Genomic DNA, 24,588 nt, shown 5'->3' on the forward strand with positions numbered 1-24,588 from the left:
TCTAACTCAGCAGTCTGCTGGAATTTGCTGCCTGAGGTATTGCCAGCTTGCTTTGGTTCCAGTCTGGATTCCTGTCCTGGAGAGTCTGCCTGTATCAGCAGCTCAAATTAATACCTTCCCAGTATTTGATATAAATACCTACTTCATCTTAGCTGCTGTTGTATTCTTCCTACTTGTATACAAGCATGCTATTGCAATATGCATTTTTATTTCTTTTTTTGTTATCTAGGATTGCAGGTGCCCTTCTCCACTATGTAAAAATTTTACAATGCCATGCTGTCTCTCCCCCTCCTCACTACATTCAAGCTTCATGAGCAGTCAGTTCCTCCCCTTTTGGTGCAAGTACAGGGGAACAAGGTTTACTGCTTTGATGCATGTAGTTCCCGTGTAATCACATTTACAAGGTGCTTGGTTGAGTAGCGTTGCTTTTCCAAAAGAGTATTCTGTGTTTACCCAAAACTCAAGGTGCATTTGGTTCAACCTACATTGTGCTTTATGAAAATATTTGTTTTGCCTGTGTGTAACTGTGCTGAAATGAACCCCTTGGATACAACAGACAGATCAGCTGTCCTTGCTCTGGCAGTAAACTTAGTCATAAACTCATAAGCACTAATTTGTGCTGATTTTAAGTAAGACTTTTGCCTTTTCTTTTTTTTTTCTTCTTTTTTTTCCTCCCATTTTCAGCTACTATCCCCATCTGGCACTGTAACATTTGTTGTTATGTTCCAGTTGGAAGCACTGTGGGTGGAATTGCACACTCCAGGGCTGGCTGAATAGCCCTTAGGCCACTGTGAGCATTCCTCTTTCCACTGTCAGCTCTACAGGTTCAGTAACCTCAGTTTGGGATTCTTGGGTGAGGGATTCATTGGCTGGCTGACAGTTTTACAGCACTCCTTCTTCCCAAAGCCCCCTGGTTCTCTGAATTCAGCGTTTCAATAGCAACTTGATGTTCTTATAATTGCACATCAGTGAAGAGTTGTTATTTTGAGACTGCTTTGCTACACTCCCCATTTAACTCTCTTCATTCTAGGCAGGCTATTGTTACTTTTATAAATATCAACCCCTTCTTCCCCACTATAAATGGATTCTTGGACTCCATTATTCCTATGAGAATCTGTCTAATATTATTGAATATTAAATTAAAAGTGTTTTCATTTATAAATTACCCAGTCTTACAGTATCTTTTTTTAAAGATTCTGGTGGAAATAGTAATCCAGACTCACCTGTGACACTGCGACATACGAGCCCAAAGGAGCCTGATGGGCATGGGCATGGGCTTTGTGTGTGTGCACTGGGTCTGGGGCACCTCTCCATGGCTCAGACAGACACTGGCAAGTGTGACTGGAGCTTTTTGGGGTTAAACTGTTCACAGCTCTCGTGGCCATTCTGACAGCCCTTCTGGACTGCGTGCAGCTTCTCAGCCCCATCCATGGCCAGCACCCTGCTGGCTGGTGTTGGGAGAGTCACCACCACTAATCCTCAGCCCCCTCAGTAAAAGGGATTTTCAGATGTGTTTTGCTGGGGTCAGGGCTGGCATAGACACTGCACAGGAACATAGAGCAAATAACCTTTTGCTACTCACCTCTCAAGTCCTGGCTACTGATAAAGACTAGGCCCATAACATCAAGTATTATGCAGCCTGGTGAGGTTATGGAATGTGTGATGAGAGTAACAAAATATCAGCATTGGCTGAAGAGTGGACATTATGCAGCAAATCAACTTTTTTTAAAAGTCATATTTTTAAGGAAATCTGATTTTAAAAACCTTAAAAACCATATAGTTTATGCCAACAGAACTGTTTCTAATGTGAGAGTGTTTTCCAATATTTCTCTTGGGGCATCAGCTGCTTCTTTAAAAATTATATCCTAACTTTAATTTGTTCATTTGTGGAGGAAGGTAGAAGGCCCAACAGCTTGTGTCAGTGAATGGAAACTGTAATTTTTATGCAGTCTAGAAGGTATTTGTACTTCTTCTTAGTCATTGTACCATATATTGTTTTTTACCCCTTTGGCTTTCCATGCCATTCAAAGCTTTCCATTAATATGAAAAAATACTAGCTGAGAAAATCCAGTATCATTCTAAAGTCATTATTTCAGAGATTTTTTTTTGTCCACTCTCATTTAAACATGAATGAACAGAAGAGAAAAAAGTAAGGGGAAATTATCCATGGCCTGGATGCCACAGGCATTGTGTGAATTGTCCCTGTCCCTCGGAAGGAAGGGTTTGTATGCCCACAGAAGGACCATGTCCCATAGTTCTTGGGAAAAATTGGCAAATCTGTGGGAGCTCCCAGCAAAGTTCTTCCTGTTTTGCTTTGCTCTTAGAGCCCTGCTGCTTTCCATAGCCCAGCTCTGGCCTGTGCTGCTGTTTCTCTCCAGAGGCACGCAGGTACTGCCGGTGCTGCCAGCCTCCATCCCAGATACAGTCTCTAAGGAAAATAAGGCTGTTCCCTGTATTAAATGGCTGCTCTCCCCACTGCCTGCCCAGAGAATTTCACCTGAAGCTTGTTTGCACAGAAGGGGAACTGGTTAAGGGTGCACTACTGACCCTGCCCCAGCTCTGATCCAAGCCCCTGGCTTGGTCTTCCCTTGGCTTTCCACCATGCTGCTGAGTTGCAGGATGAGAGTGGCTCTTTAGCCTGGAACCTACAATGCACCCTGCATGTCACCTCTGTCCTAACTGCATTTGCACAGCTATTTGTAAAGCTGCATTTCCAAACCTCATTTTCTTTACTTCTTGAATCAATTTCCAAGCTCTTCATGAATTCATTCTGCTTCCTGGAATGGAAACTCCACTGTCTGCTGACACTTTTGCTCTAAATGTCAGTGATGTTGAGCTTTGGCATGGATTGTGCATAAATTTTCTTCTGATGGGGAAAAACACGTGCTAATGAGCACCCAGTTATCCTGAACATTTTGAAGACAAAAATACATCTGGAGGCAGTTCTGGCACCGTAGTTCTTCACCATTTCTACATTTTAGTTGAGAACATTTTATTTCAGTGTTTTGTCATATGAAACTATTCAGGTGTATCTGTGAGTAGTTTGTTCTGGCTCATGTTTTTTCCTGTTAATCATGTTAGGCTTTCTCAAAGCTTGTAGAGGGTTTTCTCTGATCTCCCTGCACAGACCTGCATGGGATTTTTTTCTTTAAACCATTAAGCTCCCCCTGCCCACAGCCTTGGGACTGTAATTGCACACACAATCAATTTCAGTGCTATCTCTGTGGCATTTTTCAAATTTATCAACTTCTAGATGCTTTACTTTTCATATTATGATTAGATTGAAGAAGCCTCCATGTTGTTTTAAAAAAGATGGGAACTGTCCTTCTGTTTGCATTCAGAATAAGCCATTGTAGTAAAACCATTCCAATGATGCTTTTTTCAGAAGATCCATAGAAATGGAAATTTGTGTGCTGAATTCTCTCCTACCTATGTGGAAAATGATTTTTCATTAGCTACTTACCCCTCTAACATTTTTCACCTTGAAAACCCTTTAAAAACAGTCGTTCTCAAGTTGTACCTTTTCCTGACATATTGTCTTCTGCCACAATTTTCTTCTTTTGAGTTGTAGTACTTTTTCCTTTTAAGGTTTTCTTTTGTAAAATCTCTTAACCAAGTGCAGCTTGTCTACAGCATGTTTGTAAGTAGTCATTATTTTAAGAGAGCTCCAGTTGTGTGTGTGTGTGTATAAATATCTATAAATCTATGCCTCATGGTCCAGATTGTCCATGCTTTAAAAGCAGTTCAGCTAGCCACCATTGAGACATTACTGCGAGATCCACAATGCACAATTAGTTGTGAACTGGACATCTTTTTAGCATTCCTGGCTAGACTGTTAATGAGGGAATAAATAGCATAATTTTATTTAGTCCCATACACTGGTTAAAATGGATTATTAAGCAAGGGACACAAAGCTATTCTGTCTCCTTCAGCAGAGGGACATCTGGGTGCAACATCTTTTCCTGCAGATAGATGAGCATGATCCATCCAGAGATACCCGGGGATGTAATGTGATTCTATATCCCTGTTTACTTGAAAGGAATCAAACTGGCTAAAAATACAGTGATGTTTACCCATGGAGAGAAATTAATATTCTGGGGTGCAATCTGTTTAACTAAAGGTAGATATTTACTCTGGAATGAGATAACTATCCAGGGTACGTAAAAAGAAATACTTATTTTCATTGGCATTGCCCTTTATGACCAGGCTAGGCATTTAACAGGCAATTTATCATTGCAGGGCTGTAATATCAGTTCTGTCATCCTTACTAGTCTCAGTTCTTCAGTGAGACTATTTACATGTTAAAGTATTACTCAGAATGACTAATGGGGCCAGCACTGAGGTTATGTTGCAAGTAGAGAGGAAGGACATTTCCATTAGCTCTAAACCTTATCTCACAAAAATCACTGGAGACTGGCACTTCCCAGAGGTTCTGCGTTCTCTTGATTATCATCCCTTCTTCCACTAATTGATTCCAAGCAGTTTGGCTTCTGTTATTTAGTGGAAGAGAATTTGTCTTTTTCAGAGATTTATTCATGAAGTCACAAGAAAGTCTGTGCTTAGGTATCAGCTTTTTTGTGTGGAGTGCAAGCAAACAGATTACTGCGGAGCTGAGGGAGTTAACGCTGTGGAACATGGGAGAATGTAACTGAAGATGGTGTAGTGGTGGAGGGGCTCATGTATGGGACACAGAAGAATGAGGAGAGGGGAGAATTAGTTATGATCAGGATACTTCAAAAACAAGGAAGTGGATATACCATCTAATGAGGATAAACTCAGCCAAAACCTTTGATGGCCCACTTACTTCAGCTGGACACCCTGTTCTGATTTTAAGTGTTTGTGATGAGTAGACTTATATAATACTTTCCTGTGAAACAAGAAAAGAAGGAATATGGTTTCAGTTAAATTGTGTTTGGATTAGCATGACAATTCTACTTTCAGATGAAAGAAAATTGGATTATTTTACCATGTTACACCCCATTCTTTGCTCCATTTGGTACCTCTGCCACTCAGTTCTGCACTACAGTGGCACCACTGGGTCTTTTCTCTAAACAACTGGCATTTGAGCCTAACTCAGTTCCCCAGACTGACAAACAGAAGAAACTGTCAGGACATGAAAAAAAAAAAAACACAGAAATGTGTCTTGTGGGTCTTGTCCCATGGCTGTGAGTTGTCTAGGTCAGGTTTTGTTGCAATACAAGCATGAAGATAGAAACTATAGAAAGTCAGTTGAAGCAAATAATTTAAAGTGAATGTATTCACATATGTAGAAGCATTCATATACATTGATTTTTAGTTTTAAAATACTCTTCTCCAAAATACGGATTTTGTTAGCAATATAGGAATATTTCTGCATCCCTTTATAAATCTTACTGTACAGTTTCTTAAGGACATATGAATAATCATCAAACCTGTGTATATTGTCTGTGCAAAGGCACAGATCAGCAAAGAACTGGCTTATATCACCTGCATTATTTTAATAAATTTTTTTGTTCTAATACCCTTAATAACAATATATTACTGTACTGTTTAGCCTTCCAGTCTAGTGATTCAAATTATATTTTTACAGCATCTTACCTCATTCTCATTTCTTAACACTTTACTACTGACTCATTGACTACTAAACTTTCTTAGTATGTATTAGGTATACCTAAACCATCATTTTGAAGTTAGCACAGTTTTTAGCTCCATTCTGCATGGAGCATCAGGGAAAGTGATGAGCTTTTCTCAAGTACCAGCTAATGTTGAAGAATTCCAGATTCACCTCCTTTCCATCTTCAAAACCCTGTGTGCAGTGATGTTGAACTCAGTATTGAAAAAGAAATAGACCTCTGTTGGCTTTTTGCTAGCATTTTGCTCTTCACATGATACTCCTTGATTCATAAATTGTGCAGCCACAAGGAACCCTTACAATCCCATCTTGCCTGAAGCATAAACCTACCCCGATTTAATTTCTGTTTGAACTTTGAGTATTTTGAGGGAAAACCCTCTGTAACAGAGAGTTCACCATTGGAGAAGCAACTCCAGCTGTTTCCATCTTACTTCTAAAATATGTGCTTATTCCTAAGTTAGAATTTCCCAAATTCCTTCTCACAGCCACTGGATCTTTTTATACCCTTGTCTGCTGTCTTGAAGAATCTACTACCAAAATTAGGTTTCCTTCAGAGGAACTGTAGACTGTGATCAAGTGACTCCAGTAGCTTAATTGTCCTGAACACCCAGTTCTTACAGAGAAAGGCATATTTTGACTGTAGAAGAGTGCAATTACTCTCCCAAAAATTACTTTCATTGCAGAATCATAAAGCATGGTTTCCTCATATTAAGTGGAGTGTTCATTTGTCCTTATTCTGTAGCCCCAAACTTTTCTCAGGAGGGAAAGGAGAAGCCCTCTCTTTGGTAGTTTGCATTATTCAGGCTCCTTTATTTATGCTGCAGGTGACTTGTGTCTGGCAGCATTTTATATACCTCCTGCCAGCTCACTCAAGGGAAGCTTGCCTTGATCTACATCAAAGTTCAGCTGCCTAAAGCCAAAGAGATACCTATCCAAATTTTGTTGACAGTACCATACAGGTTGTTGAAATATACGAGCTTGAGATGTCTCAAATTTTGCTTCAGGGTAAGCCTAAACAGAAAAAGAGCTGAACTCAGTGAGGGTACTTCTAATTACCAGCTCCATGGAAGAGTGTTAGTTCACTCTTCAGACAGCCACATGGCTCTAGTTAAAGGACTCACAGTGCTGTTCTTTTAAGCAGGCAAAGCTTTCATTGAAATTACCATCGCTGCGATACCTCATCAGCACTGTAATGTGCAGGAAAGTTTTGCTCGCACAAGGAACACCTGATTAGGTACCAAATGAATTCTGTTCCTTTGCCACCAGAAGCCATTTGAAATGACACTGCGAATTCAACAGAGAATGGCAAAGCCAATCTGTAATGTATACCACCACCGTGGTCCCCATGGACTCTGGCTGTGTGCAGCACTGAGGCAGAGGGCTGGTACTGAAGGGACAGAGTCCTTTCCTGCCAGGCAGTGCTGGACCCTGTCAGTCACAGCTCTGCAGGGAGGTCAGAGGACAGGAAAACCATGGCACAGCACCTGCCCAAGGAGTGATGGAAGTAGTTGCCAGGAGGTTGTGGAGCATCCAGCCATGCCAGCTCTGTACCTGCATTTGGCAGCACTCACCGGTCTTGGGAAAACCTCCCCACAAACCATTGCTGGGAAATGCTTGCAGGATGGTTAATAAGCTGTGGAACAAAGTTAGGTGGAATTTACTCCACTTTCGTGATGTTAAGGAGATAAGGCAATAAGTACTTTGTACCTTTTCCCATTCAGGAATACTCTACAATCCTACAGGAGTTTTTCTATAGTAGAAATTAAGGACTTGTTTAAATATGAGCTGTGAATGTTGCATGTTTGTTTTTGGGGTTTTTTTTAATCTACTCCTACATCTATGAGATTAAAATTTGTAGAAAACACACTGAACTCTCCTTCTTAGCTCTACCTCTTCTCTTGAATGCTTAGATCCCTATGTGAAGATCCATCTGATGCAGAATGGAAAGAGGCTGAAGAAGAAAAAGACTACAATTAAAAAGAACACTCTGAATCCCTACTACAACGAGTCTTTCAGCTTTGAAGTACCATTCGAGCAAATTCAGGTAATGTCAAACAGTGTTTTGTCTTTCCTCTGCATTCCATTTCTCAGCCCTTATAAATATTTAACAGGAATCTTGTTAATTATCACATGTGCATGCCTTCATTAGCACCTAGGTGCCAGCCCTGTGCTACATTAGATGAGTGTGACTGCTTCAAGAGGAAAATGATAAAATGTGAAGTACTTAGGAAGCTTTGATTCATCAGTGAGAAATGCATAACTGACATTTTCTGTTAACAGAAATGGATTTGGGGGAAAAAAAAGTCCACAGGGAGATAGTGAAGGAATGTGCCAGCCAAAAGGTGTAGGGATAAAAGAAAAGCTATATATAACATTTTTCCCTAAAATATTTTAAATAATACATTGGCATTGTCAGATAAATTTGTGTTCCTTATGCATTTATTTACCCTGTTTTTTGAAAGCACTGCAGCCGCCCTTTAAAGTAAAACACCTAATTCATACACAGCTTTTTTCAGGAATTATTCACTACACTTTGAAAACTTTTTCAGTGATTCCTATGTCCCTTGGAAAAAGGCATTTGAGAATCTTAGGGGTCAGTACTGCAGTACCTGTTCTCTTAGTGCCTCAGGAGAGCTCCAGCAGTTGTCCAGATGCAACTCCCAGAACTCAGTACCTAAAATTAAGAGTCTCAGAAGTCAGCACAGTGAGGTAGGAGTCACCGAAGCAGTAGTAGGAAATACCAGGACAAAGCATTGTGTAATTTTTTCAGGGACTCAGTTGCCTGTCTTTGAGCTACTGGGAGGCAAACCATCTCTCATGAGAGAGAATTAAGTTTTTTTGATGTTAACTGTCTTTTATCTCAAGAGAGAAGCTTTTTTTTTACCATCTCAGGAGGCATGTGGGAGAAGAACTGCAGGCTGGCTTCCTACCTGGCCACGGAGCCCCAGGACTGTGGAGATGTTAGGCAATAAAACAGCTTTTCTGGATGCAGCTGAGTGGGGAAAAGGTCCTCCCAGTTTAAATGACCATAAGTTAAAACATCTGGGAATACATCCTTCTTTGGATTGTAAGAGAGGTCATAGTATAAATTAGGTGCCATGCTTTTAAACTTATAGTTTAAAAGTTTTAATGTGTTTAAATTGCTTGGACAAAACTTGGAGCACCCTCTTCATTAGATGAGAGCATGGTATGGGTTTTCACGTTGTCTATCTTGGATTTTGATAGCAGCTAGGCTGGAGAGAAGCTCAGGAGCCAAGGCCTACCTTTCAAGTAGCTTGCATTTTATTTACTTGGCACTAACAAAAATAATAAAACTAGACAAGGTGAAGCATGGGCACAGTGACTTGGATGCATGACTGGTCCACTTAGAATTACTTCATGCCCTGCTGCATGTACAGGTGTCTATGGATTCTAGGAATCAAAAAGTGGCAAATCCAGTGGGGGCTAATTTCTCTTGATTTTAATGAAAGCTGGTCTGTGTGCTTGTGGAAGATTTCACAACAAGGATCAAAGACCCAGAGGTAAAAAGAAATTAATCAAATAAAGTGGCAGTCTAGGCAGTGAGTATCTTGATTCCCAAATAGAGATAGGATTGAGGAGCTGGAATGATTACCTCCAAATTACCCTATCCAAACTTTGGTATGGTAGGGCACATTTTTGGTACTTGACCATTTTTCCTTCTAATTCAAAGTAATTTTTTGAGGTGCATGTAGTTTATTTTTAAAGTATTGTGGTTTAAAGGTTTAAATTTTTGCCTTTTTTTAAAATAAGTTTATTAGAATTCCCTTTTAGCTATCCACTTGACTATATAGCCCCAATTTTAAATCTGCGATTATGGACTTTGGTCATTTACCAATGTATTTTGAGTTAGTTATAAAAGACTACATTTAGACTACTTCGTGATGGATATTGAAGTGATTTCATCATTAGAAAAACTCATTTTAAATGTTATTTAGATATACTATGGTAGGAGTCACTGTGACCTGTGCTATTCATATAAAAGTCATTAAGCAAACTTTCACTGTCAAAAAATAATGGTTATACAAGTTTCTTGATTGTTGGAGAATGAAGAGAGGTCGTGGAGGGAAAGCAGGTCAATAGCAGTACATCTGTGTAATTTTAAAGGAGCCAAACATTAACATTTTCAACAGTTTTACAGTGACTATGGGTTCTGGCTCTTAAGGGGAATAAAGTGATGTCTTCAAGGGTAATGGGAGAACACCACACGGAAGTCAAATCCTGTTGCTGCTGGCAGATCAGGCACGTGTTTTGCCACATGCCAAACAGACTGCCTCTGTAGGCAGCAGTGTCTCCAGGCCCTCTCAGTCCAAAGGGCTTAATCACTCCATGGAAATTGCTAATCCAAGTGTTTATTAGGAGAGGCAGTTCTTTCTACTAGAACCTCTTGGGTTTTGCCATGCAGCTGCTCCTTTAATATGTGGTACAAAGGCAAAGTGATGCTCACATTTCTCTGTAGGTTTAGTCCAGAGATCATGAGGGGAGAATCATCTCCAAGTTAATTATCTGAGCTGGCTGTTCTTTACATCTTTGTAGAACAAGGAAAAGGATCCTTCATTTACAGTGCTCATTTATGTCTTATGATTAACATTAAAAAAGAAAAAAAAGTAATAACTATCCCCAAGCTTCTAGGTACAGCAGGCAAGCATTTTTTTTGTAGTGCAAAAAAGTAGTCTTATGCTTACTTTTTACATCAGAGAATGTACCGTGTATTGTAAAACATAAGTGTTCATTTGGGGAGGTAACATTAAAAGTGAGTGTATTGCAAACAGCAACACTGAAATGTAATTCTGGCACCTAGAAATACTTGCTTCAGAATATTGCCTTTTATTATGAGTGCTCTGGGGAGGGAAAATCTTGAGTTTGATTTATACTTTTGTCATCAGCAACTATATAAATACTTAAGTGCCTGCTGGAATCATCTCTTTCTCTGGCTCAGTGAACTGTACAGTCCTGTAAGGAAATGGACTTTATAAAATAAACCTCAAGACCCTGGTCTTGCTACTTCTAAAAGATAATCCTATTACAAGCCCTGAAATCAATCATTCTAGTAAGAGGTCCAGATTGTAGATATATTTAAGGCTTTACATTTAAAAACCCAATTCTAGAGAATAGAGGATTTTTTTCTGGAAATGTGTTTTTAGGGCATTCTTCCTTCTGTTCAGGAAGCTGACACTGGAATCAGGAAAAGAACTGTATGCTCATTGTTAAAAATAAAGCTCTATAAGGAGAAGTGTTTATAGTTTTGTAAAATAAGAGTGAAAGTCTCAAGTGGTGTTGCAGGAGAACACCACTCCACTGAAGGCATAGCTGTTTATGCTTTTCTGACAATTATTAAGGACCTGAAGAGAGAATTGTGTGTATGTGCACACAACTACAAACATAAATGCCTGGCTCAAACACTTCCCGGTGTTCCCCAGCCTAAATGGATGGAAAATTGTCTACGAGCTGTGACAGATGGGCTCACACAAACCATGTGGGACCTGTTTAACCCTGTTTGCCAGAGGTCACCATTCCTACAGAAGTGGCACTCCAGCATCAGCTCAGTCGTAGGCTGTGCCAGTGTCAGAGCCCTGAGGGGTTTATACATCCATTCCATCTCCCTTAAGCAGCCAGCCTGTTTCCTAGTTAACAACTTTAGTTGTTAACTTATTTACTTTAAAAATAAGGGTGTGTAAAATTGCACAACTTTTGAATTAACTCACCTATAAATTGTTAATCTGTTAAAGGAAAAACAATCAGTCTCAATTTCCATATGAATCTATTCAATGCAAGGGGGCAAGTTTCTAGCTAACAGGGAGGTGGTAAACCTGATTTTATTTGGAAGGCTCACAAGAAGCAAAACCAAAAGTTTGAATTTGCCTCTCATTAGGGGCATCTAGAACCTACTCCAGCTGTCAGACACTTCCCCCTTCATGACTTCTCCATGGCTGGCTGTCCCCACATTCATCCCTGCCAGCCTTCCCCTTACTGTCATGCTCACTGCTCTTTCTCTGTCTCATTGCAGAAAGTGCAAATTGTTGTGACTGTTTTGGACTATGACAAGATTGGCAAGAACGATGCCATCGGGAAGGTCTTTGTGGGCTACAACAGCACCGGCGCGGAGCTGCGGCACTGGTCGGACATGCTGGCCAACCCCCGGCGGCCCATCGCACAGTGGCACACCCTACAGCCCGAGGAGGAGGTAGATGCCATGCTGGCAGTCAAGAAGTAAATTAAATTAAGATAAATTAAATTAAATTAAATTAAATTATGAAGAAGAAAAAGAAAAAGACGAAGAAGCCTTTCTGCATTTGCCCACATAGTGCTCTTTAGCCAGTATCTGTAAATACCTCAGTAATATGGGTCCTTTCATTTCCAGCCATGTGTTCCTGACACAAATCAGTTGTACTTTAAAATTCCCATTTTAATTTGCACAAATTTAAATGTAGAGAGCCTTTTAAAGGCGCTTCATTTCACCACTGCCCGCCCCAGATCTACTCTTCTTTTAAGCAATATGATGTGTAGATAGAGCATGACAGAAATTATTTATTGTATCACACAGTTGTATATATACATCAGTATGCTGAGAATTTATTTCTAGTTTGTGTATTTGTATGTTGTAAGCGTTTCCTAATCTGTGTATATCTAGATGTTTTTAATAAGATGTTCTATTTTAAATTATGTAAATTGACTGAGATATAGGAGAGCTGATACTATATTATAGGGTAACTATTGTATCGTCTGCATTCCAGAAAAAAAAAAAAACAAACTTGTAAGGCACTAGTAGTGTTACACTGACATCTTAAAGGACAACTTAAATCTGAGCTTTCAACTGGACCATCCTAATAACACACTTCACGTCCACAGTGAATCTTGGAGGGGCAAATCCAATTGGGTAGACTTCTTTCACAGGCAACTTAGCATGATCTGCGCAGTTCCATGGTTGATCTCATGGAGATGTAGCCAGAAGCCAGGATATAATTTTTTTGTATATATTCCAAAGCAAACACATAACAGACTGAAATGGCTTTAGATTCAAAGCTGAGGAAGCAGTTCCACAGGAGACAACAATTTCATCTAACATACAGAGACAGACCACTGCAGAAGTGCAGGGAGGGGGGAAGAGGGAAATGCGGCAGTAGTAAAATGCTGCCATGAAAACAAGAGTAGCTCTCCATTATCACCTTTATACAAAATTTGCATACTGTGAATTCCATCCACAATTTCACATTATAATGAGTTTGCACATTAGACTTTGTAACAAAATATTTTATGATACTAACTCAGATTAGAAGGAATGCAGAATATTTTTTAGACACAGCCGTGTGAGTTTATTATACAAAATAGTTTCATGGTAAACAGACAGTATTGTAATCCCATCAGAAGATGACAAAATTTAGCCATAGTTCTAAATGCACTTCAAAGTAAGCCAAAAGAGAACAGCTAGTGACCTTTTATATACTATTTATACTTAAGTTTTAATTTGTCCTTTAAAAAAAAAGTGAAAACAAAGAACAAGTTCTAGAAAACTGAAGCAACCTCTTCTGTATACTAGATGCTCGTTTCAGGAGGAGTTTTTAAATGTTTTAAATGTTATTATGTAGTAAATGGCACTATTATGAAGCTATTAGTCATTCCATAAGAGTCTTGAAAGACTGCTCTGTGTATCACTGTGACTGCCGTGTGTGCTTAGAAATGTAGTTTTCTCAGTGGATAGCAATCAATTTATTCCGTAGTGATATTGTAATAATACTGCCATTCCCTTCTACTGCACTGCCGAAGGAACGCATAGCACAAGCAGTTCCAGTTGTTACGGACCAATGTAGAACTGGAGAGCTATGCAGGGGACAATAGTGAATGGGTTGACCACGCAGCATTTTGTCAAGCCCTGTGCAATACTCTACGTTTCCAAGCGCCCTCGCCCCTGCTGCTTTCCCGTAGAGTCGTCTTACCGCTCCCCAGCATGGCACCTCCGCTGCACCATCTCATCAAGTCATTCAGGGCATCACCTCTAGCTCATGTACCGTCCTGGGAGGCCCCTCGCTTATCTTTCCAAGCTGTGAATATATTTATAATGCTTTGAAGAGGTCATTATTTTCAGCAATGCAAATTACCCTGGAAATGTGGAAATGCTATTGCTTTTGGAGGGCGGCATGAGAATTAACCATTAATGTTCCTATCAGTCTTCTGTGTCTAACAAAGATGAATGTAATCAGAGAACTGTGCACTGCAAACTGAATTCCACAGCCACTGCTTCTGGGAGAGGTGTGGCAGTCTCAGAGGTCAGTGCAGGGATGGCCAAGCATCCCTATTTTTCAGTACTTTGATGGTAAAAGCAGCAGCAAAGTGCTGGGAGGGGAATAAAAGCCTGTATCTCTCCCCACCTCCAAAAGTGAGAATAGCAAGATCCATTTTCTTTCTTTTTACATGAAACATAGAAAAAACACAAGCGAGACATTTTTCTGATAGAAACAGGCACATACATGCAAAGCATCAAGCTGGAATATTTTAAAATCTTATCCTTAAGGACCAAACCCCACCAAAGAGAAGAAATAGACAGTCAGCTTTCCAGCCTAAGAGCTTCATGGTCTCCAGCTTTCAGTTACTCATTCAGGATAGCTGCAGGTTCAAAGTGCCAGGACTGACTTACTGTGTTAAGGTATTCTTAATGCTTTCTCTTCCTACACTGCCAGACTGAGCGTCACCCTAGAACTGGTTTGTAAGGTACAATGATTCTCAGAGACTGAACCTGCCGTGTGACCAAGATGACATTTTTCATCCTCAAAGAAGCCACATGTACCTTTCTGACAAAGCTGTGTGAAGTATTAGAATCTGATGCTGTAGAAAGATCCTAGTTGCCTTTGTGTATATTTACTGCCTGCTTGAGTGTTTCTCTGTGTGGGTTTTCTCTGTATCTTGTAGAAATGTTTGGGGTGTTTTATCCTGCCATATCGCTCGTGGCCCGCGAGCTGACAACTTTAGCCGTATTTTACCTTCATTTTTGATGAGGTGGTTTATATTTTGTTTCACTTTGTGTAGTGACTCCCCACAGTAGAGTTTTCCAATTGTCGTTAAAATAACATACATATTACACAGATATTCAATAAAAATGTTTTATTTCCTGTTGATGTTCTGGTATTTCTCTTTTGATCTAAAATTTTGAAAAGACAATTCACTCCAGGATTTTCACACAATCACATACTTTGAAGTGTCACAAGTGAAATAGCACAGCACGTTTCGAGGGGCTGTGAAAAGCTGCTTTCATCAGTAAGACAGTCACAGCCAGCAGCGCTACAGTAGATGAATTCTCTACCTCTGTTGCAGATGAAGCACTATTACCTTGTTTACCCAGAAGCCTGATTATTTGCCTCAAAAACCATCATCCTCTATCAAAACATGACCATGACAAAAACTCCCAAGTAGTTTCCTACACATCAGTATTCTCCCAGACAATTGTGCTAAAGCTGTGGTTGAAGTTTTCCTTCAGAGCAAGATGGTGTATTTTAACCGACATCCAAGTGCTACTTCTAAGATGACCATAAAATTAAACCTCTTGTAGACTAGAGATCATTAAATAAGTGCTTAAACTATGGGAGGAAGGTGCAGCAGGGAGAAGGTATTTCAGGTTCTATATGCACCAGCCATTTTTGCAGCTCTAAAGAATACCAAGACATCTTTGTCAATCAAAACCAGTTCTTTCAACAGAGTAATCAGTTAAAGTCAGTCATTACAACTAATGTAAGGAAAAATGCTTCATATAATAGCTGTTATACTAAGTGGGGAAAGCAGCAAAAATCACCAATTTTATTCAGCTCATTTAACCCCTAATCAACTGTCAATAAAAACATTCTTCCCAACTGTCAGAGTGTTACCAAAGCAAAGTGTCTGCCTCTCGATCACTTTTCACATCATGAGTCAATGAACGTTAATTGCCTGGTAGTTGTGCAAAGCAAAAAATTAAACCAGTTTATTTTTGATTACTCTAACAGCCCTGTTTTATTTATTTAGGCATTAACATTTCCACTCCAGGCTGCCAGTTCAGTTTTACATGTAGTGACCTGCTTTTCAGAATATGAACCTAACAAATGCACATCCAGCCCCAATTTTCAGTATCCATTCAAGCACTGTTGCTCATCCAGGCACTGAAGAAAGTATGAAAAAGGAGTTTTCTGTACATAATATCAAAATTTTTAAACAGCCTTCATAACCTTTACCTTATATGCATCAAATCTTTATCTTCAATGCAGAGAATACTTTTAATATTGCATCAAAAAGTAGTTCCAACAGCACATGACAAACTGGTACAGAGGACACTAACTCTGTGTAGCTCTTTGTCACTGACATGACCCCTACAAAGAGATGTATGTCAAGATTATGCTGTATTCAAGATAAAAAAGAAAGTTCTACAAACTAAGGGATGAACTATATGTCCTTCATGGAGCTTATAAAGAGGCCAAATAAATTGGGGAAGTGAAGATAGCTCTTCCATCGTTCTGGGGTGAAGGTGGAGGGTACAGCTAGTACAGTCTTTTTTTTCCCCTGCATGCAGTGAATTATAACATGCTGAGATTTTGAACAGCCATTTAGCAAAAAAAAAAAAAAAATACACCTACCTTACCAAATGAAGAGTTTCATCTTCTGGCAGAACCAATCTCATCAGTTTGACAGCTCACATTTAATTTCAGATCTTTGTACACTGTCTTATTACTTACAACAAAGAGAGCACACAGTAGGTGACGATGCGCTGATGTTATAGCACCAAATGGAGCTGACACCAGTTTTCCTCATAAACAAAAGGCCAATGCACAGAAGTGGCAAAACAGTCTCTGCTCTCCTAATCAAGATTATTCCACAGTCCTGCACAGACCAGAGTTTGCTGGCATTCCCCCTGAGCCCGGGGAAAGTTCTTTCATCCATTATGTTTACAAACAAGTACCTTAGCCTAGGAGGTTTCATGGCTTTCCTAAGGAGCAACAGCACCCACTGGCACCAATAATTTGTTCCAAAACCATAACATGGATCTGTCATTGAAGACTTCCAGATTGAGCTCAGGCTATATTTGTCTTCTTCAGCAATACACCATGATCTGACACTGATTAATAGACAAAAGCTCTGATGGAATGCTGTCAAGGAAATTAAGTAATCAGAGTGACTCACAGAGTCCTTTTCATGGATTAAATGAAGATTAAATGGTCAAATTTCAACGTAGTCTATGATTAAGGGTGAGGTGCTAAAGAGGTTCATTGTTGCATATGAACATTTATTAGTGATCTAGAAAACAGATGAATGAGTTGGCAAAATTTACCTGTGGTGTAACATTTTTTCAGCTGGAACAAATCTAAATTATGAGGCCATCTCTAATTTCATATATTGAGAATCAAGTATCAAGACAGGCATTTCAATTCAAATTTTACTGATCACCCAAATATTTTGGAGAAATTTTTGAACAGTAGTACCAAAAATATCACTAAAGATGATTTCAAATGAGAAAGTAGGAGAGCTAATCAAGCCACTAAGACAAATGAAGGCAGAACCTCTTTTTTTGTACAGGAGTTACTTCCAGAGGAAGAGATTTGTCTTCTCAGTAGTCTCTAACAAGGTAGTGAAAGCTTCTGATGAACTGGGAGTACACAAAGGATATTCTAATTACAATCCTGATACATATATGTTATCTGGAATATTTTTCTTTGTAGACTTCACACATGGACAGATCATGCTCTGTGTCCTAGCCCAGCACTTGTACAGATGCCAGGATGCTTCCTGGCTTCAGACTGGAACTGCTGCCACTGAGACATCATACCCTTCATGCAAGTGTCTCAAAGTGCTTTTCAAAGATCAGACTAAGCCTTGGAAGATACCTGTTGGAAAACTGGAAAATACTATCCCATTAAGAGCCATCATACGGTCTGCTGCAGAGTGAAAAGTTTTCCACAGCAGCAGAATCAGGTAAGTCTTTGGAGTTGAAACACAGGGTATAAAAAAGGATTTAAAGGAGTCCTTGGCAGAAAGAACTTCTGAAAAGTAAATCTAAAAAGATCCAAGCTTGAGGGAAGACATTTATGGAGACAATATAAGTGAACAGCAAAAAGAAATGTAGGGCTAGTGAGTAAATCCTAGCTATCCAGAGTTCTGCTATACTACAGAAAAAGTAGCTACAGATTTGTACCAGAGCAAAGATGAGTCCTGCCTAAGTCACATAGTGCCTTGTCTTTGAGCCTTCCAAGTCTCCAGAATAAAAACCTGACAAGATTCAGGTTATCGTTGTTGCTTTGCTCCATGCTTCCAAAAAGAGCATTTTTCCTAACACAAAGATTTAGCTTTCTCACTCCAGCCCAGTCATGAGGAGAATTGGTTAATGCTCTCACTCCTTGGATTTAACACAGACAAATAGCTGCCTGAAAGGTTTGAGCACCGTGACCATAATTAAATCTGCAGTAATTAGTAATGCAATGACAGCAACCATGAAAGGCACGCTTCTCCAATTGACTTTTTTTGAAGTACTGATAACACAGAGAAATAAACTGGCAAAAATACAGGAAGAAAGAGAAATTGCTTGCGGATCAGGGGACCAAATCTCTCTCTCTCTTGCCATATAGCAAGGTCCACAAGGTCTTACACAGTTTTGTCTTTCCCCATGTCACTGTTCTGTCAATAGAGCCATGAGATCTCTTCTAACTGAACTTGTTGTATTTACTGTATCCCCTAATCCAGCTGAGTACAAGCTGTTCCCTTCTTGATTGTTCTGCACTTCTGTCTAGGCAGCTTTCTAAAGTTTATTCAACTACCCTGCAATAACTCCTAACAATCTCTTAGGAACATGGGTTCAGGAAAAAACACTGAGTTGCAAAGCCTTTGCAACCAGTTAATACTTGTTTCAGAATATAAACTACAAGGATGCTACAGTGCTTCATTCACTTCCCCCAGCATAAAACCTACGTTCTGTGCCTATGACATATAGAGTATATTTTTTTCTTGATCATATTCTGCAACTAATTATCAATGGACAGTCAGACCAGCACTCCAAAGTGTAGTAGCACTTTTAATAGAGAAGAAAAATGATGGACTGGGTGAAACCAAGGGCTTTGTTGTTTTCCCCAGCACCAGAAATTATAAATCAGTTCTAACCACAACTTTCATCATCAGTTTCCACTGCAACTTTCATAATCTCAAGTGCCTTCACAAAACCTCCTGTAACTTTTTCCCTAAGACAGGGAGAACACTCTCCCCCCTGGCACCATAACAGAAACCCACTGCATTTTAACTCAGGCAGCTGAACAATCAGGATGGGCTGCACATGAGTCTCACCAGTCTCCTCCCAGCCTTTTTTGAAGTTAGCAGTACTAATACTTCTCTGATTATGTGCCAAGAGGACTGCCCCTGCTCATGACCTGGCTTCGGCTGGCTTGACTCACATTCTCTTTTTAAGGCATCTCATGAGGAGCAAACTTTTGTTCAGACCACCATCCCATACCCACTCTCAGTTATCTTAAGGAAAAATTTACATTTTAATGTCTACAAAATAGACAGCAAACATTAAGCAGAATGTAAATACAGGTGACGCAGAAGTCAAATTCACTGCAATCTAGATTTTAAAATGCATTAAAAGAATAAGCAACTTAAAAGCATTATCAGGCAACTCCTTCATTCTCCTGCCAGCCTGGGTAACATTTTTATAATGTCTTCACTCTTTTGTATGTGTGTGCATTCATTATCTCCTGGGTGACAGCTCCATAAATCCTCTCACACTCTTGATATGTTCAAGGATAGATGAGGAGCTCCTTCATGACAAAATATTTCACATCCCCACACAACTACACAGCGTGTTCCTTGACTAGCAGCTGCTAAATACAGGTATGCATTGGCACCTCACATTAGGTGTCCTCCACATGTAAGCAGTAATACACCATTCCTTGATGGGTGCAATACATGGCATATACCACATTCCCCTTTCATTTATACCCACACTGTTGCCTTGTTCACTTTCCCTAGGGTTTGTAACACATACACTTCTGGTCCACACTCTGGGCATCTGAGACTTCCTACACTGCAAATGCCACCTATTTAAATTCTGAAGCCATAGCAAACGCCTTAAAGATCCATAGCTTTTAACACTGCAAATCTGAAATTATCATTGACATAATTTGATAAACAAATTCATTATCATCAGTCAAATCATCTTACTCAAAAGCATCTGGATCTTCATTTCATTAAAGATTGCTATACTCTTCCTTAACAAAAAAAAAAAAAAAAAAAAAAAAAAAAAAGAGAAGATTAATGCCATTTCCTGCTCATCTCATTAACAATATGTTTCCCACATAGTAGAACAGCCACTTACTGTGACATGGTTAGAAGAGCTAGGTAATTTTCAAAATCCTGCAAGAATTGTATCCTTTCATCTGAAGTACTCGGAACATAATGAAAACATTTTATCCTGTTAATTATCTAAAACAGTTATCCATGGAGTGAATTTGGTCTTATTAGCAGCAACATGGTCTCTTCCTTGTCACGCAACATGATTCAACAAGTCTGGTAACAGAGCCACAGGGTACTTATCAAGGGGGGAAAAAAATCCTGCATTGGAAATCACTGATCTGGACAATACCACAAAATAACTGACTCATAGCACCTGGCTCCCAGAGATTACCTGGAGAATACTCTCCAGACTTGGTCCAAGGTGTCATAAGAGAAACCAAAGACTTTGTAAGGAGCAGTGGGCTATTTTCTTAGTTTGCAGGCAGTTTTCCCATGTTTAAAAAGTACAGTGTGTGTAGAAAAAACATAATCAGGTCTTCCCCTTCAGCAGACTTTGCAGGATGAAAGAAGGAAGGTCCTGATGAGGAGCACCTGACTTCAGCTTGTACGGAACTGGATTTTACATCAGCCTCTTCCTCCCCACTTGGTCTAAAAGGCATTCAAGGGAGGAAGGTCAGAAGTTTAGTGGTAAACAAAACAGCAAGAAGCCAGAGTATCTGTACTGTAAGGATATCTAGCATCCTTCTTTCTAAATTGAAGAGAGACAGATTGATGGATGGACTGTTAGGTGGATGAGGAATTGGCTGGATGGTCACATCCAGAGGGTGGTGGTCAGCAGCTCAGTCTCCAAGAGGACGTCAGTGACAAGGGCTGTCCCTCAGGGGTCTGCACTGGGACCAGGACGGGTTAATATCTTCATCAGTGACATGGACTGTGGGATTGAGTGCACCCACAGCAAGTTTGCAGAGAACACCAAGCTGAGTGGTGCAGTCGACACAACTGAGGGACTGGATGCTCTGCAGAAGGATTGGAGCTGGAGAAATCAGCCCATGGGCACCTCATAAGGTTCAACAAGGCCAAGGTGCTGCACCTGGGTTGGGCAATGCCCAGTAACAGTACAAGCTGAGGGATGGAGGGATTGAGAGCAACCCTGCTGAGAAGGAACAGGGGATAGTGATGGATGAGAATTTGGACCTGAGCTAGCAATGGGACCTCACAGCCCAGAAAGCCAATTGTGTCCTGGGCTGCATCCGAAGCAGCGTGGCCAGCAGGGTGAGGGAGGGGATGCTGCTGCTGTGGGGACACCCCACCTGCAGGGCTGCCTCCAACTCTGGGGTCCCAGCACAGGAAAGATGTGGACCTGTTGGAGAGAGTCCAGAGGAGGCTGCCAAGATGATTAGATGATTACAAGAACGAATAACTTGTCCCATGAAGAAAGGCCAAGAGGACTGGGATTGTTCAGCCTGAAAGAGAGTTGGTGGCCTAATTGTGACTTTTTAATACTTAAGGAACTTGTAAGAAAGAGGAGGACAGACATTAGCAGGGCCTGCTTCAACAGGACAGGGTAATGGTTTTAAACTGGAAGAGGATAGATTCAGACTACAAGGAAGAAAATTTTTTACAATGAGGGTGGTGAAACTCTGGAACAGGTTGTCCAGGGAGATGGTAGATACCCCACCCCTGGGAACATTCAAGGTCAGGTTGAACCCCATGCCCTCATTGCAGGGCAGTCAGATTAGATGACCTTTAAAGGCTATCCAACCCAAAATATTCTTTGATTGATCTTATCAGTCCCACAATTCCATCAGCCACTATCTCTCACCCCTCAAGCTTCTCACCTTCATCAGTGAACATCAGTTCATACAAAGATGGCAAATCCATCTTCTTTGCTGTGTTTGTCAATAAAAATTGGGAGAAACACTGCCTTTGTCTATACCCCTTGGTTGGATGTATTGTCTCTTTGGCTTTACAGTCCACAGCTGCATTTTCAACATTTTCTCTGATTCCAACCTCAACTACAGCTGGTTTTTGGTCAGGTTTACTATCCTAGTTAATTGAACTTCTTGTGTGCTAATTAAGTACTTAATGGCCTGACTGGCAGAATGTTACATTGTGATGATCAGGTTCTACTTATCACTGACCTTTTTTCAGGGAAATCCTATGTAACTTATGTGTCTGCTCCCTCTGTTCCATGTAAGTAGGAAACTAAAATATTTTGCTCTTTGATAATTTGAGGAAAACAGTTTTGTAGGTAATATGTAGCAGAGTTATATATTAACAAGGCCATTAATTTGCTAATTATTTTCAATGTGTGGTATAAACCTTGCCCATCATATCTGAACAATTATTTTGGGAATGAGGTGGTAAGCATTATTACACTTCTGTAGGCAGCAACTCAATGACACTTACCTGGTCTCAGGTCACACAGGGCCACACAAGGCTGCAGCAGTGATTAGTTTTGGTCCTGACACAGCTCAAACCTCAAGAATATCTGGACCCCCTCACTCATCTGTAAAGCATCAGTGAGGAGTTTCTAGAGATTTCACCAAGCTGCTTGCACAGTATCTTGTGGCTGGTTACATACAAACTAGTCACCACCACTCATTGTGTGGTACATGCCACCACATGTTTCTTCCTGTAAATGAAACCAGAGTTTTGAAAACCAACCACTGTCTCCCACAAGAAACACATCCCCAGTAAGGTTTGTGCCACAGTAAAGCAAGGGTGTGCCACGTACAAGCCATACACACACTTCATTGCTCACTCAAGATGGATTAAGATGAGAAGTCTCTATGATTTCTGGATCTAGAGCACTGCAAAGCTAGATTGATGAATTATCTCTCCTTCACTTTCAGCTGTCAAGCTTCATCTTTATTTTTTCACTGCAGAGTATTATTTCCTTATGCTTAAATTGTTTTTCCATGTTCCCTTCTCTTAGTGTAGCAGTAGCTCCACTTTGTGGAAGATGAGGAAAGCAGAGAGCAACCCAGGTGTGTTAGCTGTGGGGCTATGCAGTTTCTGAACCTGGCAGGTGTATAAAACACATGGCATTCGGAATCAGCCAGTAACAATTAGTGAGGACTAAGACTCACTCATCTCACCCATCACTCAGATCAACAACTTGCTATATTTCTTCCTCCTACCCAGTAGTAAATAGACAAAAAATTGTAAAATATAGCATGCAAAAAAACTGAAGAGAAATTTATTTACTGTATATCTACATATGCAGTTGTGGAAATTGCCTGACCACAGATTCATCTTTCGTAAGGAAGGTGGAATATTTTTCAATCTGCTCAGGATGCTGCTGAGTAGTTTGAGAGAAAGTAATGGATTACAACTCCCTGGAAATTCTCCAGTTCTAGAGTTCATACTGGAGCTGAACTGATATGGTTTCAACTGTTCGGGGACTACAGCTATGAATATTTTTAAGTTATTAAGCAATTAATAAGAATACTTCAATTATATTTACAAATTGCTTTTAATATCTGTTTTACATAAAAAAGAAGAGGACTGGACTTCTGACAGGGCTACCTACTGACTGCAACAAACTAAAATGACCTGTCCAGGAGGACAATTTGCAATAGAGTTTCTTGAGAAAACGCTGGTACTTCTGCATGCTGAAAAAAAGAGGATCACTTTCTAGTGAGGGTGAGGATTTGGCTTGAGACATCTGACTATAGGTATCCACATACAGTTATCTGTAAGTGTAGCTGCTGCTTAATTCCAGTATACACAGCAGAGATTTGATCAATGAAACAATTCCATGCACAAGGCAGCAGGTGTGTGCATTAGGGAGCAGCATAATTCTCTAAATGAGCTCCAGTGACTACACTGAAATTCAGGCATCACTGGAGACCTCTAAGTGGGCACCTCAGTTTAATGCCAGTTTCAAAAGAAATCTCTCCCAAACCATTCAGAGCTGCCCTCTGACAAGCCAGCCCTGCACAGGACAAAGCATTACTCTGGCACTTAGTTCTGAACTGACTGTGCAGGGGTTTAGGAACCCTCTCAGTGCTGGCCCCATTCTGCACTTCAGCACAGCATGCTCTCTTAATTTCAAGTTCATGTAATGTCAGACTGTGGCAAGAGCTGTAAAGCCTTGCTAAGTGCTGGTCACATCAATCAGATCAAAACCACATCATAGTTACAAAAAGAGAGAGGAGATGGATTATCCTTTTAGTAGGTGAGGGCATTATCTCAGCTTTGGATTTTAGAGCCAATGCTTTTAATGCTTTGTAGGTTGTACTTAAACCAGACTCAGCATAAAAGAGTGAAAACAGACAAGGTTATTTAAAATGCTCACCCACAACTCTGTTTTCTCAGTAATTAGTTTCATTTCAGGAAGACATTGTCTGAAGAGAAAGACTTAGGTTTCTCTGAGGAGCAGAAGATGGGTGTGTTCTGAATAATCTTGACAAGGCATTTGAAAACTTCCAGGAAGGCAAATAGTAAGGGAAAAAAGTAAAAAGATTGTTGGTACAACAAGGAAAGTGTCTGGAAGGGTATTTCAACCTGTACTGCATATGGAGCTCTGAAGTCCCATGTCACATCAAGGGATGGACACCATGCAGCAGTGCCACGGGCAGCTCTGTCCATTCAGGCTAACACATGCATGGAGAGCACTCAAAAATTAATGGTGGTCCCAAGGAAGAATGAGGCTGGATACCTCACTAACTTAAAATCATGGGAAAGCTCTTTCAGGATAGTGCCAGCAGTCCTGAAGC

General features: G+C 40.2%; 1 protein-coding gene across 6 annotated transcripts in view; it reads left to right on the plus strand.

Moving 5' to 3' along the window:
* Positions 1-14,737, plus strand: part of SYT1 (synaptotagmin 1) — a 330,603-nt gene extending 315,866 nt beyond the window's left edge. For all 6 annotated transcript variants that reach the window (XM_064419593.1, XM_064419597.1, XM_064419598.1 and 3 more), the window contains 2 exons: positions 7,522-7,655; positions 11,637-14,737. In XM_064419593.1, the coding sequence (XP_064275663.1) occupies positions 7,522-7,655; positions 11,637-11,843 (341 nt within the window). In that variant the 3' untranslated portion in view covers positions 11,844-14,737. The remainder of the gene's footprint in view (positions 1-7,521; positions 7,656-11,636) is intronic.
* The last annotated feature ends 9,851 nt before the right edge of the window (positions 14,738-24,588 follow it).

This window comes from Passer domesticus, chromosome 5 (genome assembly GCF_036417665.1).
Source record: "Passer domesticus isolate bPasDom1 chromosome 5, bPasDom1.hap1, whole genome shotgun sequence".
NCBI classification, from domain to species: domain Eukaryota; kingdom Metazoa; phylum Chordata; class Aves; order Passeriformes; family Passeridae; genus Passer; species Passer domesticus.